Source organism: Mytilus edulis, chromosome 12 (genome assembly GCF_963676685.1).
Source record: "Mytilus edulis chromosome 12, xbMytEdul2.2, whole genome shotgun sequence".
Lineage (NCBI taxonomy): Eukaryota > Metazoa > Mollusca > Bivalvia > Mytilida > Mytilidae > Mytilus > Mytilus edulis.
This window is the reverse complement of record NC_092355.1, coordinates 1,400,385-1,419,543: the sequence shown is the minus strand read 5'-3', so window position 1 is coordinate 1,419,543 and position 19,159 is coordinate 1,400,385. Positions and strand designations below refer to the sequence as shown.

At 30.7% G+C, this 19,159-nt stretch overlaps 2 protein-coding genes across 2 annotated transcripts in view; one reads left to right on the top strand and one right to left on the bottom strand.

Annotated features, from left to right (window-relative positions):
• LOC139499401 (uncharacterized) overlaps positions 1 to 19,159 on the bottom strand; it is a 333,926-nt gene that overhangs the window by 232,820 nt on the left and 81,947 nt on the right. The gene's annotated exons all lie outside the window — the stretch shown is intronic.
• On the top strand, positions 7,190 to 15,214 carry LOC139498513 (apolipoprotein D-like). The gene is made up of 5 exons (XM_071286935.1): positions 7,190 to 7,352; positions 11,741 to 11,877; positions 12,471 to 12,562; positions 13,058 to 13,156; positions 14,657 to 15,214. Exons 1-5 carry the CDS (start codon positions 7,236 to 7,238, stop codon positions 14,824 to 14,826), a joined length of 615 nt encoding a protein of 204 aa, XP_071143036.1. The 5' UTR covers positions 7,190 to 7,235; the 3' UTR covers positions 14,827 to 15,214.

Below are 19,159 nucleotides of genomic sequence, written 5' to 3'. Positions count from 1 at the left end.
TTAAAAGTATGGTAACAAATCAGCTTGTAAATTAAATATCTGAGAATATGTAACATTACGCTTTATTATGTATAACGATAGTATGTAATGACCGTTCTCCTCTACACGATGGCAAGTTAGCTTTTTACAATAGAAAATAACACTTTGAATAATTTAAATGCATAATTCATTGAGATCTGTGCGTTTGAACACTGGAAACAAGTACTCAATTTCAATGTTGAAACATCTAATGCCTATATGTATTCTGATAGCTTTAAAATATATATAAAAACGCAATCTGTCCAAATTGAATACGTTCAAAATATAACCTTAGATAGAAGTCACAAAAGAAGGGCGAACGACACCAGAGGGACATTCAAACTCATACATAGAAAACAAACTGACGACGTCATTACAAATAAAAGACAAACAGTATATAATAGCACCCAAGACACAACATAAAAAAATAAAGACAAAGTGACACTAACCGCATGGGATGATATCAAGTGCTCTGGAATGGTAAGCATGCAGATCCTGTTCATAAAATATATCATTTTAGTTGTAAATTATATTTTGTTTTAAGATTATCATAGTTATCATTTACTTCTTTTGTTACTTTTTCGATTATTTCGTGTGACAATTATAGCAATGCTTTGGATGGCGTTCTCATATATTGTGTCTAGATGTATATCAAAAGGCCAACACGTCGTGGTGTTATTTTCGTGGGGAATGCCTTTTATTCTGTCCGTTAGTGGTAAAGGTGAGAAAATATTTGTAGTTGCAACAAATGGAGGTTTTTAACAACCTTGACTGGCTATACAGCCCTTGAACGGTCGGCCCTGGCTTGCGCTTTTTGGGGCTTTAAATAATGTTTGTAGTTAACCGTTGCGAAAAATGCATTTTCTTGACGAATTGAAAAGGATAATCATGCATAAGAATATACGCATCATACATTGTATTATATATGACATTTATTAACTGCTACCTCATCATACATTGTATTATATATGACATTTATTAACTGCTACCTCATCATACATTGTATTATATATGACATTTATTAACTGCTACCTCATCATACATTGTATTATATATGACATTTATTAACTGCTACCTCATCATACATTGTATTATATATGACATTTATTAACTGCTACCTCATCATACATTGTATTATATATGACATTTATTAACTGCTACCTCATCATACATTTGACTGGAAAATATCAATAATTTTCATATTTATCTATATATCATAAAATGTCGCGACAAAATGCGAGGATATTGTGTTTATAATAACAAAGTATGACAATAACATGTTATTTCCTGAAGTAATGGTACCAACATAAAGTCACGATATTAAATAATGCCGAAATTGAATTAGAAAAAAAAAACCATATCGTTGGCGTCAATAAAATCGAGAAAGTAGACCAATCATTTGGATTTTGATGCAATTGTCAGTGAGAGTTTTAGCTAGCTATAACACCTGGTTTAATCCACCACTGTTTACATAAGAAAATGGCTGTACCAAGTCAGGGATATAACATAAAGGCAACAGTAGTATACCGCTGTTCACAGTTATTATCCATTCGTTTGATGTGTTTGAGATTGGTTTTGCCATTAGATAAGGGACTTTCTGATTTGAATTTTCTTCATGGTCCCATATTTTGGTGATTTTACATTTTGTTTTACAAATGAGTATCGGTTAGTTGTACGAATTTCTTTAAGAAAAAAAAAGGAAGTTATAAAAGTCGAACTTATATTCATTTACTTTATAAAGGTAGACGTGAATTATCTATATAACATTTTTGGATAATTTCTGGCTAAGAGACTGAATTGATCTATTTTTGTCATATTTATAGCAGTATCGTTTCATTTTTGAGACTACTCAATATGTTTATATTATTTTACTCTATGGTACCGCTTATCTTTTCTAATTTTGGAAATTTTACAACAAGCTAATAATTTGGACTGTATATACGATGGTGAATTAAGCTTCAAACAATTAGTCCCGGCTGGATTGTGTTTTGTTAATATGATGGTGCCTGAAGTCAAGGTTTAGTATAGTGTAACAATTTTATTCAATGGTTATCATGACTATAACAGTTTGTCTCAAATTCAATATTTCGAGAAGGGATTTTACTTTTCGATTAAAGATATCAAATTCTAAACAGCTTTGAAAATGTATGTTTATTCACATTTGATCATATAATGATGTAAAGAACATGAACATTTTTAAGGGATAACATTCTCCAAATAATGTCTTCTTTAACATGAAAGTTTCAAAATAATGTCATAATCCACTGCCTATTACATGTATTATTCTTATCTCACGCGAAGAAACACAAAGAAGATGAGGTCAATCTGTAAACGTACCAAAAAAAAAAAAAACATCATAGATACCAGGATTGGAATTTTGTATGTTCGACAGACGTGAGGTTCGTTTACAATAGACTCACCGGTGAACTTGATAACCAGTCATTTGGACTGGTCAAAATTAGCCTGCGTCAGGATTCAGGACTTCTATGACCAGTCCTAGGACCAAAATCAAGTTAACTTGAAAAGTGGACTTTGTTCTAGGCCTGTTTTTATGTCTGCTGAAAAAGTTAACTTGGGAACAGGTCCAATATTTATATAAGTTAACTTCGAACCAGTCCTGCCATATGTTAACATAAGTTAATTTCGAAACCAGTCCTGCCATAAGTTAACATTAGTTGTACTACTCTGTTGTGTTACATATTCATTGTTGTGTCTTTTTCTTAATTCTAAATCCTTTTAATTTGTTAGTGCCTAGTTGAATAAATTATATCGTGAAGTGTATCCTTGAATAAGCTTTAAAAATAAGACCTAAATGCGCGTGCCGATACACTTTTAAGGAACGTTCGACGAATACACACAACATAGAAATATTACAGACGTTTTGTAGGCATCAGATGTATAACTAGTATTCATTATTTTGTTACAAGTGGTGGAACAGGGAAGAAACAAAGTTAAAATACAATATATTATCTCCTTCATCATTTGTAGGTCTGTTGTCAACAGATGGTCAATAAAACTGCATATTTCAAATGTTTGCATATTTTTTTAATGAAGCACATGATATTATACTTTATAATACACATTTTAAATAAAAAAGCATGTCCTTATTGTTGTTGAAATGGCGGCATCAATTCAACAAAGACAGCATTGATGTCTTTAAAACTTTGTACCTTAAGCTGTCCAATATTTTAAAGAATAGCCCTCCTCTTTCAATAAAATTATGGACAGCTAAAAGTAGCATAACTGATTCTTACAGGTAAACGATAGTTCAATCAGTGAAATAAAAAAACCTGTTAATTACCCAAATTGTTTTCATCATATAAACATAAATACAACCAAAGAACAAATGACAATAAAAAAACATTTTATTAAAGTCTACTTCGAATATTATAATTTTGTCACTCATGAAATCGGTTTCTTGATGAAAAAACTCACTTTCAAATTGATTTTTAACACTACCAATACAAAACTTATATCACGGCCATTTTATCATGTTGTTTGGGTTGTCTCTTTTAAATGTAGCACTTATCCAATAATCTGATTATGCTCGTTGTAAGTCTTGTTTTTGTTGCTTTTATGAATTTCTGTTTTCAAAATATTTATCCTCGTCCGTCTTAAAGTTATCAAAATTGACCTCTGGTTTTGCCCTTACTCTTCCTTACATCATTTTCAACTATAAATACAATGAAAAAAAAAATCACAATAAAGTAATGCTTCTAAAATTTGATAGATCATGCCGCAATACAGGGGACATGAACAACATAAACCTTATCCTGTGTACAAAGTGCAAATCTAAAACTTCCTTCATGAACTAGGGGACTATAATAGTTTTTATAATTTCGAGGTTTCGATGTTGATTTACAAGTTGTGTTGTTTTTAAAGTCTGATATCATTGCTTAAATATGAATATAATGTAACACTTCGCTTAATAACGACGATGAAAATGGGAAGCAGAATAAAGGAAGACATTACCACATTTTATCTGTCAAACAAACTCATCGTGTGTCCGATTCGCACTTTCTTCGCAGTGATAGTTTTATAAAAGGTTAATTTTCAAAAGAAAATCGAGACAAAATAAAATTTCGGTAACATTTAAAAACACAAGGGACTCAATAAACAAACAAACGCGAAAGAGCGACACGACGGTATTCATGTGGTATCGTTTGGGTAAACAATATAAGTCTCTTGACAATTCCAACAAAAGAATATAACTGATTGCATGTTGTTATCTCTTCATTTGCTCACATTAAGGATTATGTACCCTTTTGTTGACTCAATTTAAAACATATGGCAATTTTATAGAAAATCCACAGCCTTTCCTCTTGAACTCTCATATTTGAAAATTCGTTGCGTGATAAATATAGGTTTATTGCATGCAGTGCGAGCAATTGTTTCCTTTAAACAAGTTTATAAATTTGGATATTGGTAAGTACATTTTTTAGGGTGCCCTCAACTTTCGTGACTCAGCACGATGTATTTTGAAATTTAAAGGTTGGTTAGAAAGATTTGCCAACAATAAACGCCAGCATATCATAGAAAAACAAGTAAGTCATCAATGTTCTGAATTTTTTAACAAAATTCTGTATATTAAAGTCTGTGGATTTTTCCTTTTTCTATTTAACGCAATGTAATGTTTTGCACTAAATTTCCCCTTAGTATATGTACACAATGGCCCTTCTCTACTATTCATTTTCTTCGCTGTTTTGATACTATTACATTACATGGCTACAGAAGGGGCCATAAACCTTAATTATATATTAGTCATAAAATCGTATGCGGTGCACTCGATATGGTTCAACAAGAACCTGTCTTCATATGCTGTTTTTTTCCTCTCGTTCACCTAGTAAAAAATCAAATCCGAGAAGAAACAAAAAACTAAAAGGAGAGGACTACATTTTGAAATGTAATATATATAAAACTGACCATTATTAGTTGCTTTGACTATATCCTCTTTGTAATCCACACTGACATAATGTATCTGAATAGATTATGAATATACAATTAATTGTAATCAGAAGTTTAAAACAACACTTTCACTAATAACGACATCTCTTTCTTTGTTTTTTTTTGCATTTAGGATATACTTTCATCACTTAATCCATTTTGAAACACAAAACGCATGTAAATGTGTACACGGAAACTATGAGCGGAAAATATGAGAAGTCCTTGCGCAATCATTATACGCATACCCTGTGTCTTATTTTCTTCATGAAGCAATACACGTTTTTTTACCTTTCGCTGTACTCTCTTTTTGTCTATTTTTTTATTTGATCTCCATTTAATAGGCGCCAAAATGTAGGATATATTTTAATGTAAAGAAAATTTATTCACAAATTAATTTTCATACTTGATGAAAATAAATCATTGCTTGCTTTTTCTTTTGTTTTACCTTTTTTTAAGTGTTTAAACACTGTTTCTTATTAAGATATAAGCCTCTAACAGTCCATTCTGTAAAATGTGGAAGAGGTCTTCGGCCTGCGACCTCAGACCTGTGCAATATTTTACAGAATGGACTGTTATCGGCTTAAATATCTTACGTAAGGGAGGAAAGATTCAAAATTACATTCAATATCTACTATACTATTTATAAAACTCACCGGAACTATAAATTGGTTGTAGACAATGTACTTTATAAAGCATCCCAAGTTTTTAATTTATTTTTTATTTTATATTTAAAAAAAGATATCAACAACACAGAAACAATCCAATATTAGAAAGATTTTGCCTGTATCTTGCTTAATATTTAATTTAAGATTGAAGTATCGATCACAAACTTTTTTATTACATTGTATTATGCAATGATAAAACTATACTTTTTTTAAATACTAAGGCTTTTCTACCTCAGGCATATATTACCTTAGCTGGATTTGGAGAAACCTTTAGGAATGTTGGTCCTCAATGCTCTTCAACTTCGTACTTTATTTGGCCTTTTTAACTTTTTGGATTCGAGCGTCACTGATGAGTCTTTTGTAGACGAAACGCGCGTCTGGCGTATATACAAAATTTAGTCCTGGTATCTATGCTGAGTTTATTTACTATCTATGTAAATAATGTTTGAAACATTGTCTTTTGCTAAATTACTGCTGATGAAATGTGTTTTTTGAAGAAAAAAAAAGGTTGTTTGACACCAGGAATTAAATATTTCAGATTAACTTATTTAAGGCTTAAACGGAACTCGGAATTTTGAGGAAAGACAAAACTAGTGGAATTATAACAAGAGCAATATCATGTGTACATCTAAATTATTAGGAATTAATAAGACGTTGATTTCTTTTTTAATTTTCTAAAATCATATTATCGATCTTATTTATTTTCTTTAGTCTTAAAGGGGAACTGGCTGTAAAAATTTAGTCAACCGATTTGACTGAAATTCTAATATTTGATTTATAACACTCTAAAACATTTTTAAAACGAATATCCGAATTACAATAAGTCTGAAATAACCAATTAACAAAGCATGTACTAGATTTTAAGTAAAATCACAAAAATACTGAACTTAGAGGAAAATCAATTCGGGAAGTCCATAATCACATGGCAAAATCAAATAACAAAACGCATAAAAAACGAATAGATAAGAACTGTCATATTCCTGACTTGGTACAGGCATTTTCAAATGTAGAAAATGGTGGATTAAACCTTGTTGTATAGCGCTAACCCTCTCACTTTGGTGACAGTCTCATCAAATTCCGTTATATTTACATTGATGCGTTAACTAAACAGACACAATAAATAAAATAGTCTTATATATATCAGAACTTTGCGTGTATTTTAGTGTAGACGCCATCTGATGAACTGTAGAGATGACCTCTGAATAATACGTAACAACGGTCAAATAACCCGGTATAATAAACAGTAATTTATATTTCAACCTGGTGCAATTCACTTTTGAAAGTTCTGTTTGTTTCATTGTTTCGAACAGCGGTATACTACTGTTGCCTTTATAGGTTGAAAAAAGATAATTAATATTTTTTACCTATATACATGGTGTATGAATAATTTATTTTCAATAAAACCAGACAACGAAATTCTTCACATGAACACATAATTACATATATCATCATACTAATGTTAAATAATGAGATGTAAAAGTGATCAAAGAGAAATGCCACTTCATTATACAGAAAGACAGATTATATGTGCATTGTTAAGATTGTAAACTAAAGACATTTGATCAATTGTACTTTGACTTTTCGACTGATAAACTGGAAGACAAGGAAATGTTCGACTTAAAGTTAGTGATATACTTACTTTATGTAGGAACTATAAGTGGGCAAATATCAAGACATGATCGATGTCCAATTGTATGCTCTGTATATCAACTAAATTGGAGCAAGGTATGTTTCGTTAAAAAAATAGTGCTATTTATTCAAGATTTGAAAATATTTTTCGTTCTTTCCACTTTTAGTGGAAACACGGGGACAGACCTTTTGCTTTTTTTCTGATTATTTTGAATTTGTTTTCTTCTTCCTTCTGAGATGCTTTTTTGTTTTACAACATACCGAAAGGATTTTGCGCCAATGATGTGGTACAGTGATGGAGATATCAAAACTCACCCTGAGTAAATACAAACTTATTCTTATAGAAAATATTTCCCCGCGTTCCCTTTTTCTAATTCCTCATTGTTGTGGGTTTCCTTATCAAATATATATCGAGGATACTCAGATCTGATTTTCCTCTCACTGTATCAGGGATTTGTTTAGTATTTATCCATAGAAATGACTGCGTTAAGTTCATGATTTGAACTTCCATATTTTCCTATATATTCAAAAACAATGACGTGAATGCATATCGTGTTATATTATATAAAAGTTGGATTTTGAAATTAAAACTAAAACCGACAAGTTTAATTTTCGAATTTTGTTCTGAATTTGACCATGTTGACAGAATGTCTGACCAGGTTCAGCTAATTATTTTGTGCACAACGTTCGAGGTATACACATGGAGTAATATTTTAATTTGGCTCGTTTAATTTTCATTTAATTTTGACAAAAATGTTTACTGTGACCCTTGACAAAAATGTATATATTTAAGAAAGTTTGAACCAACCACTATATCAGAAAAAAATTTTGGGGGTTATAAAGCAATTTGACAAACTCTACTTTTAATTATTGAGAAGTTTTAAAAATAGTTCCTTAACAATACAACGTAATTAACACTTTTAGCTGATTTTTATAGATTTATCTACCACCTTAACCGAATAAACAAACATGTCGTTTTGTCTTGTATTGTCTTATGTTGATATTGTTAGTAAAACAGAGTTTCAGATAAAAACCGGTATATAGATGCTCAATAATTTCCTCCTCCTTAATTATGTTATGCGGTGTAAATTATTATAATTTTGCAATACAATCAACCTGATTTCATAGCCTAGAAAAATGAAGGCAAGTGTTCTTATTTGTCCATCTGCAGTTGACAGATTATCTCAGTTATAGATTTCTTGTACGCTTTCTTAAAATCCTAACTTAAGGTTGCTCTGATTCAGCTATTGCTGAAAGTGGAGTTAAATGATTACGAATAAGCAAACACATATAGCTTTCCTTCAATTTATTAATTTAAAAAGTACTTTATGGAGTTTTTTTGTTTAGCCAGATATTTGACTAGATTCACATTTGTATATGATTTTGACTGTCCTTCTGGTATCTTTCGCCCCTCTTTTGTCATAACGTATTGATTTCGGTTGAAATAAAAATGGTCATTAATACGCAATACTGTATCGCTGCATTAATCACTGCGACATTTGTTTCATAATACAAATGCATCTCATAGTATCTCACTACATTTAACACGCTATAGGATAATTGTTAAGTAATACGGTCGACTGACCATGTGTTATTTTTACATTTCAAATACTACTTTTTGTGACCCCAGAGATGTGTGTCTTCCGATTTGTTTTCGTTTTTCTATACTTCATATCTGCTTATGGACAGAATACGAAACTTGGTAGATGTATTCCAGTACACTCTGTGTCTGATGTCAATTGGAATAAGGTAGGACACACATTGCTTTGCAAAAATAACTTTTTGGTGTAAAACGTCAATTCCAATTAGGTAATATATATATACATACATGTACACACCTGCGACACTTGTTTTACGATATTTCTCCACTCGAGACAGTTGTATTCTAATATTTTAAATTTAAATCTAACTGTTGGGAGTTGAGAAATATCGGAAAACAAGAATTTTAGTGGTGGAATCTGTTTCTCTATTGATTTTTGTGACGTCACAATATGTTTTTCAAAAGGAAAGCAAGAGCATTATACATGATAATAACATTCCGACCAAGCATTTGCCAAAGACAATTGTTTCACTAGAAATGTGAAAAAAGAACAAAATACAGAAGTATTGTTTTGAAAAAAAAAATACATTTTTTTAGTGTTACACGTCGATTGGTATAAGGTAAAACGTATTGCTCTGAAATAAATACTTGTTTGATTGTAACAAAATTGGAATGATGTATAGTGCGTAACAAGGTTAAGTGAGGTAAACGAAATTGACATTTAAACGATCGTATTGACTTTTGATGTCTAAAAATCGTCAGATTAGGCATATTGTGTCTTTATTGAATGAGTACTTTAGTTCGGGATTACTAGTAACTGTACATGAGACTGCAAAATGCGTTTTGGGTTAAGATAACCAATAATCTAACATGTCTTCGAAAAATGACTTGTTTAACGGAATAAAAGGTCTAATTTGTAAACTTTTACTTTTAATTCCGCAATCAGCTTTAACAAAATATTTTATCTACTGTGTATTCGGAAATTTTGTGAAAATAAAAGTTATGGCAATTCTTACCTTTCTTCCCTTTACTTTCGTTGATAGAACATAATGTGAAAGCCTCCAGTGTCCAGCTTGAAGGACATTAAAGTTATTAACATTCATGTACGTTCTGATTAAATCAATAGTCATGTATGAAAGGCATAAAACGTTTGAACGGTAAACTAATAATAACTTAATCCCATCAAATTGCGTAAGATTCAATGACAATGACCGGTCCACACCATAACAAGTGATAAGGGTAGGTTGGGTCGAGAAATTGTCAGATACTTTAAGTTCATTATTTTGCAATAACGAATAAAAATACGTCAACCAGAAGTTTTGCTATAATTTCATTAACATGTCGTTCTGTATTGGTATAGTTCTTGGATCTTTTGCTGTCGTATGTCGTATGTAAGGCAACAGAAAGTTTGGGCTTCAAAAGTATACATAATTATTGACTTTATACAGAAAATTAGCCCGTTTAAAACAACAAATTTTCAAAAATAATACGTAACTACAAAGTAAAATAATTTCTTTAAACACTGCAAACAAATCATTCTGATTTGTATGGTGGTATTGTCATAAAGTGTTTTGGAATGAACAGTGGTATAGCAAACATCGATTCCCCTCATAAAATGTTGTCACACATAAGAAGTTTTATTTTCCAGAAATAACTTGTTTATTGTGTAACACCAATAACTAAGGCCCGATCAAAAAGAACATACAAGATAAATTATACATTTAAAACAAAATAGTTCCTAACAATTGACGTTTATTATAATGTTGAATACGTTAGTGATCAAACGATAGTTGAATGACCTGTGATCACTCAAGCACTGTTTTGACAGATAACTTTGAATTATAGAAAATAATGTAGAAATTTAAAAAAATGTTGACATATTTCGTCATTTCTCAGTTTATAAGTACTTGATTTGGTAATACTTAAGTAACGAGAAGTATTCCGTTCGTATGTGCAATAAAATAAATGTTGATATGTTCACTACAACAAGAGTAGTTAAAATAGTATGATGACATGCACTTTCACTTCATGTTCTCTTAAGCCAATATACGCTTCATAGACATGCTATATACATGGATTAAAACTGTATACATCAAAAGCGCGTTTCATCTACATGAGACTTATCAGTGATGCTAGGATGCACATGATCAAACTATACAAACTTAAAATAGAAAATATAAAATAAGATAAGAGGTATTGTTTTGAAGAAAAGAAACAATTTTGGTGTCAATCGTCAATTGTATTACGTTAAGAAGCAATGCTTTGAAAACAATAACGGTGTAAAACGTCAAATGAAATAGGGTCGAAAGAATTACTTTGAAAAAAGAACTGTTTTGTCGTATCACTTTGATTGGTATAAGATAGAAAGTATTGCTTTAAAAAAAAAACTGTTTTGTGTAACGCGTCATTTGGAATAAGATAACAAGTATTGCTCTAATAAATAACTATTTTGTTGTCACACGTCAATTGGAATAAGGTCAGAAATATTGCTTTGAATAATAATGTTTTGGGCGTAACACGCCAATTGGTTTAAGATAGAAAGTATTGCCTTAAAACTAACTTTAATGGTGTAAAACGTCATTTGGAATAAAGTAGGAAGTATTGGTTGGAAAAAAGAAAACTGTTTTATTGAGTAATACCATTAATTCACGCCCTATACTAAAGAACATACCAGATATCATACATTTAAAATAGTTCTTATACATATATCTATATATATATATATATTTATTAATATGTTGAATTCTTTTGTGACCGTTGATCACTCAGGTGTAATATTTTGACAGATTACTTTGTATGATATAAATAATGCAGAATCTATTTAAAGCTTTAGTTTTTAAAATATTTAAAATTGTAAAGCTTTTGTTTTCTTAAATTTCTCAAATATATATAATTATGTGGTGTAAACAGCATCAACTAAAGGATAATGTTTTTTGTATAAAAGATGGAAGGTAGATGGTATAGAATGAGTGAGTTCCCCGAAAGAGATCCACGGTTACAGAATCAGACCTGTTTATCAGAAATAAAAGAAGTAAACAATGATGGTACTATAAGTGTTTATGCTTCCTGGCTCAACACATTGTAAGTATACTATCATGAAGATATAGATGGACGGATCAATGGGTTAAATTTGATAAACACACAGCAAATGGGATATCATGTATATGATGACCTGTCGAATAAATATCTTATGTGTATTATATTTTGAAGACAATACTTTGACCTGTAATGGTTTACTTTTACAAATTGAGACTTTGGTAGGGAGTCGCTTCATTCGCACTCATACCAAACCTTCTTATATCTGCGTTCAGATAATTGTTGTCCTCTAGACTTCAAAGCACTTTTTTAGATTAAAAAAAAATGTCGTTTAAATTCTTGTTAATTTGTCTCCATATTAATATTATTTATGATGTAATTAGTATGTACTAAATTTATTTTTTTCGGTTATTTATTATTTGTATGTATTGGAGAAGACGTTCTAAGTTGCAAAACTTGTGTCTAATACTATTGTTAATGTGTTGTGAAATAAAATATGTTTAAACTAAGGCACTTTTAATTAAAGCCACGATCTAACACATTTGTATATTTTGTGTGAGTAAAATAGATTCATGTTATCTTAAACATCTTTTTTTGTTCAATTTTGAATCATATTTTATGAATTGTATGACTCACAGTACTGGTCAATTCTTCCAAGATATGTTTGTTGGTAGAATTATACCAGATGCAGAAAATCCAGGAATGGCCACATTTGACGGAACACTTGACTGTAAGCCTTCAAGTAATGTTAGTACTGTATTTCTGTTAGTGATACTAGTTACAATTTGGGGATCATAATATGATGTCATCTTTTCCCTGAAAAATAGTAAGACATAGTTATAAAATAGAGAATTCAATGTAAATGGGAAATATTTCAAAGAGACAACAACTCGACTGAAGTACACGAATTACTCTAAAATCTATTAAGAAAACGACACTTCTAGACCAACATTAATCTGAAACGGTAATTTTGAAATGAATAATTCGAAAAAATGTAACAAAAAGTTGGAAAGTTTTTTTTTAGGCTTTCGGTCAATTTTCTAACTTTCCAACTGTACTAAATTCAGCACGGTGACGACAATTGGCTTGCAGTAACTCACGATCTATTCAGTCTTTGTCCGGATATTTGTTGTTTACTTGCATACATTAGCTACTGAAAAGAATATCCCTGACAGCATAAAAATAAAACAGATTGACTAACTAGAACTTGCATCTTATGTTTCAGCTGTTCCGCAGTATGAATATTCTTTAATGGCGGTACAATATGACAACTTCCATTTACTGTATGGTTGTGAAGACGGCAAAGGCAGGCAAGATAGTTTAGGTTCGTATTAAGCTATAATTATAAAACCATCATCAGTAGTGAGTTGGAGTTGGAGATCATCCCTTTTCTAATTTTGGTGCTATTTTCACATCTCCTGACCGGTGTGAGAAAAATATGTCTCCTCACTATTGAAAAGTCTGTTTTCAGCAAATGATTGTTTGACATTTAATTGTGACGTTAAATTTTCTTGTTTTCTTCTGAATTTTTTTATTGTGAAGTCATAAAAAAAGGCGACCATGCCTGATGACGTCACATCAAAAGTACACAACTTTCCTCAAATCTTTGAAAAGGAAGGATAAAAATCATAAGAGAAACAAATTCCACAACTGTAACTCGTGTATAACGATATTTCTCCACGCTCAACAGTTAAATTTTAATTATTTAAAAAGCTCGGCCATTAATTATTAAAATTTAACTGTCTCGATTGGAGAAATATGGTAATACACTTGCTGCAGTTGTGGAATCTATATAAGTATTTGGAGGATTCTTGTTGTTTAGTTTTTAGTGTTTTCTATGTTGTATCGTGTGCACTATTGTTTTTCTGTTTGTGTTCTTCTTGTTTAGCCATGGCGTTTTTTTATCTATGAATTTATAAGTACATCTGGTTTTGTCCCTCTTTTGAGGGAATTGATATCGAAGGATAATGTATCCAACATGTTCCGATAAACAAAAACTTACATATAGTGGTTACTTTATAAAAATTGTGCACATGTTTATAGTAGACAACAGCATGATGATGATACATAAATTGATGTATTAAAATCGGTTATGTTTGCTCATACAAATTGATTATAGGCTAATTACCCATCATCCTTCTATCGTCTATGGCAAGTCAACATTAACATGCCATATTATCATTGATGTTGACATAAAGCAGTCATATTAAGTCAGGGTAAAACTAGCAATGCTCAATTGTTGATAGTTCCTTTGCTTTCGAATGATTATAATTGAGCGGTCCTGGTAAAAATAGCAATAAAAAAATGTTTTCGGCGCATGATGTTTTTGACTTTTTTAGCATTTGTTTTACTGTTAACGCATCATATAGTGTGAATTTATTAAGTAATTGGTATAAGAGATCATATTTCATGACATCCTATAGTATTTGACACGTTTGGTAGTGGCGCTACAAATTGTGGTTACATTTTTCTAGCATGATCCTGAAAATAAAGATCGATTAACTTCATGTATCCAGACTGTATTATTTCAAATTAAAAATACAACAATAATCCCGTAAGGCGATGTACCAACAAGATAACCTCGGACTTAAACATGGAAATAAAACATACACATTATCGTTAACACAATATCAAAAAATTAAAATGGAAACCAGAAAAGTTAAATTGATATTTCATTTGTTAGTATAACGAGAATAATATATAAAAAACACGTGTAGCAAAATAAAATTTTCCTTTCTTTGAAACCCACTTAACATGCAATAATAGTATCTATTTAATACATTACTACAAACGCTTAATGGTTTTTGTCTTTTTATATTTGTAGAGACTGCATTTATTTTTTCACGTTCACCAGAGCCGTTGGAGAGATCTCAACTAGATAGCATGTCCTGTCTTTTGAGAAGTAACGGCGTAGATCCAGATAACTTCTTGTTCGTTGACCATAGCAGTTGCCCAAATCTACAATGCAATAGAGGCTCACAAATGTATTCTTAGTAGACATAAAAAAGAATACATGTTTTTAATTAGAAATATATGTTATATACATGATGTACACAAATCTTTTTTTATGAGTTGTTTTATGATAGTATCTGGATAATTATGTTATTCATTGTTGGGTTGTAAATGTAAACAACAAAAACTATATTAAGGAAAAATTGAAATGGAAAGTTGTTCATCAAATGTCAAAATTAAAAGTTAAAACAAATTGATTACAACTGTCATTTTAGGTCTTTTACAGCTGTCTATGCTCATTGTTCAAGTCCATACAGTGATTTGTGGTTGTTCACGTCTATGTCATTTGATCTCTTGTGGAGAGTTATCTAAATATGTTTTTTTTTGAAATAATCGATCAAAAGTACACAGTTAAAATACTTTTATCAATATCATAATGGGGTTCGTGTTTTTTTATTCTTTTATTTTCTATGTTGTATTATGTGTACTTTTGTTTGTCTGTTTGTCCTTTTTTTTTGCAGAAAACGCATTTATCTTTTCCAACAAAGCAGAGCCAATGAAGGAGTGCACCTCTAAGGAAATATAAAGTTTGCTCAGAAGTTATGGTGTAAAAATTTGAGTATTTCTCGGATTGTATTCACTTGTTTATTTATAAGTCTTACAGTCTTTATTAAATTTAAAATCAGAATTGTAAATTCGAGGTTTGAAATAAAAAAGAGTAAAAGTATGATGCTTTTTGTGCTATATTGCATATCCGGCCAAAACAAAACATTACAATTTAAGGTTCCTTAAATCACGAGATTCAATACCCTATACCAATTCTGTAAAAAGTTGCTACTCCATAAAATGCAGTATTGATATATTGTGACGTCTTTCTAGAATCTGAGACTACCATAGCATTAAAGTTAATCCAACAAACTCGTCATTACTAGCATTGAAGTTTAGATCGCCAGATTCGCGATTCATTTTCAACAGCATCACTAGCATTAGAGACTCTCAAACTTAGCATGTATACAATGTAGTACTCAAGACGTGATGTTTGTCTACACAATAACCATTGACGCTTGAATCATTACTTTTGAAGAGCAAATCAACGGATGGAGTTGAACAGAGTCATACCACTGTGTTGACTTATTTGTGAACAATAAATAGATGGATAATCAGTTATGTTCTATCAAAAATCATTTAATTAGTAGATAAGCAGTATGCTATTCTTTTAATAATTATAGTACATAGAAGATTACCCAAACTCAGTATAAAACAGTATTTTTATCGTAGATTTGGATATACTAATATATCGTGCATTCTATCTGTCTCTTTGACACATGCCCCATTTCCATTCTCAATTGTATCGTTCACAGTGACAGTTTAAAAATTCATTTTTACATTTGAGTAACTGCTCTTGTCAATAACCAAAAGGATTATGAGGATCACAATTCATTTTCTATATAAAGTCACGAATAGGACAACTTTTGAATTGGAAAGAACGTTGTCGCTTTGCCACGCATACCACATCTTCTTATATCAAATTGATAGGAATAAACTGTACTCTTCAACTGTACAGCATAACAATGTTTTACGTATAAATACCCAACGCAAAATCATGAGTATGTACAGCAATAAAATGAAAGACGATGAAACCCAAATCGGTAAATTTTAGTCAACATTCCATTCATAAGTTGATCCTTTTAATACAAATGTATGTTTCAACAACTGGAATAATTTGATCTATCAATTTCACATCTTTAAATAATAAGTAAATATTTAGTTGGTATAAAGATATAGGGTAGACGCTTACACTGTGGATTCATTTATTTTCGTGGGTATCAATTTTCGTGGATTGCTGAAAACTTGCTGCATTTTCGTGGACATTTGATTTCGTGTTTTTGCAAAGCCTATTGGAAATATGATGTTTGTTGAACATTGGAATTCGTGGTTCACCTGTACCCACGAAAACCATGATAATTGGTATCAAACGAATAATAATAAATCCACAGTAGTCATAATCACGAGATTGTTTTTATTTTGAATTTTGTGACATTATTTTACTTGGGTCCAGAATAGCTTGATTTGAAAATGGATTTTACTCATTTGGTAAAATAGATCAAACGTTTGTTCTGTGATTAGTTGCTTCATTAAAGCTTTTGTCTAAATGTTATTTCTCCTTTACTGGTTTGAACATGTAATCAAAAGTTTCTACATAGCGTGTCTGCACATTTGCATAATATAGAGCATTCATTAAACTGTTACATGTGATCACCAGGAATTATATGTAGAAACATAAGAATGGAGTTGGGTTCGGAAGAACATTCTTTGTTGTTATTAACTTGCTGGTTATGTTTTGATCCTGTTAAAGATTCGAGGTTAGGTGTATTTGACCCAAGACTCGAATAGTAAATGGCCATTGCAACTTATTGAGAATCTATAACAGGGTGGATACAGAAACAGTCAGTTAATAGTACTGTTATTAAATGATTCTTATTTTTCGATTTGACTATGAAACTAATCTTGAAGAGGATACAAGAAAATTCATACATGCACTTGTAGTGTCGCATTCATGGTCGTTTTTACGGTCAACATTGTCAGATGTAATTTCTGATTTCTCCTCCAAATATTATTTTTTCCTGATGCAATTTACAATTGATTTGTATTGAGGGAATAGTAAGTTTTTGACAATAATAAATCAGACAGTTTAACAAATATTGCTCTTGACTTGGGTGAGTTCTAATGATGGATCAACGGAAATGACACAATGATAAGAATCGAAAGTCGTACTCGTAAAGCATTTGAAATATTTCCGTTTCAAAATGTAAGAAAACAATTAACATTATTTAAACAATTGACGATTATAAGTTAACATATATGATACAAATGTAATGAATGCATAACCACAAGGTCAAAGCTAAGTAATGAAAGAATAAGAAAGATGAAACCGGAGGTGAATGTCCAATATTAGCCAAAATGGGTTAAAACGGAAAAAAACTGTATGAGCTTTGTCCAAAACGCAATATAAACTTTTGATTTCTATATACAGGCCAACGCCATCAGTCTTGCACATGCTGGTATATTCGTATTATGGATGATCGTGTATATCATTTTAAAAACCAATAAAGTTATACTTCAATTTCCGATGATGTAAGTGTTTTACACTGATACGCAGCAGCTTTTCATCACTTTGTAAGAAACAATTGTTAAGCTTAAATTCAAGGAATTTGTTTTTCTTTTAATTTTTGATAATCATTGTTTATAGTTTACTTACTCGATATTTGTTTTTTCTCGTTGTTGTAGGCCTCACGATGATCTATAGTTGTTTAAATTGTATGTTATGTAGTGACTCATGGAGAGTTGATTCATTGACAATCATACCACATCTGTAATGATTCTAAAAAACTGTAAAAACTGCTTAATCTTTGTTTTTAATTTGTATCTACCATGTCTACATGTGTTTTCCTTAAACACTATTAAATACCTTTTTTTGACTGATGACAGGGCTTTGACGTATCAGTATCGATTTATAAGTTCGACTCTCTGGAAATAAAAGAAGTGAAGTATAGCATAACAAAAAAAAAACAGAAACCAAAATGAAATTAAAAATTAAATCAAGCTATGTACATGATGTATGAGCGCAAGGGAAGAGTAAAACATCGAAAAATAGACGTAACAAAATTTTAGGTTTTATTTCACTTCATTTTATTTCCTTACTGTGAAGTTTAACAAGTATTAAACACTTATGATACTATCTTTCAATCTTTTTGATAAAGTATGAAACAATGATAATTTCTCCACGACAAGTATTGTAAATTTTCAGTCGAAAGTTTTCCTTCTCTCGTTTTCATCTTCCTACAACTGAAGCGTTATATCATAGAAGTAGTGTGGTGGTGAGGGGTTACAACTATAAAAAAATCTCTATTGAGCAAAAAGTAAGAATTCTCTGATTCCTGAAAAAAAACTTCAAAATACTGGTAAAGAAAGCCTCTAACTTAATGGAAAAATCAAAAGCTCAAACACATCAAATGAATGTCATATTCCTGATTTGATGGCATTGCATTGACACTAAAACGTGGATATTTAAATCTAACTTCACTTTCACCTGTCAGTCATAATCAAACGTTATTGTTCAAGATAAATATAAATGTTGATAATGTCGAGATGAATGTCCTTTTTTGAAATGTTTCACAAAAATAAAAATAATCTACATTACAACTAAACGTCAGTAATGGTATCATACGTGTTGTCATTTCAACTGATATAGTGTGTAGTTTTAAGTAAAATCGCAAAAATACTGAACTCCGAGGAAAACTCAAAACGGAAAGTATGTGTTTATAACGTTTAGAAAATCAGGCACTGCGTTTTCATTAAGACATGTAAGAGGATA

Excerpts from the sequence above, each read along its gene's own strand:
- LOC139498513 (XM_071286935.1), top strand. The coding sequence starts at position 7,236 with ATGTTCGACTTAAAGTTAGTGATATACTTACTTTATGTAGGAACTATA. Across the intron at positions 7,353-11,740 it reads ATCAACTAAATTGGAGCAAG|ATGGAAGGTAGATGGTATAG; the intron begins GTATGTTTCGTT and ends TTTGTATAAAAG. Across the intron at positions 11,878-12,470 it reads GCTTCCTGGCTCAACACATT|TACTGGTCAATTCTTCCAAG; the intron begins GTAAGTATACTA and ends TATGACTCACAG.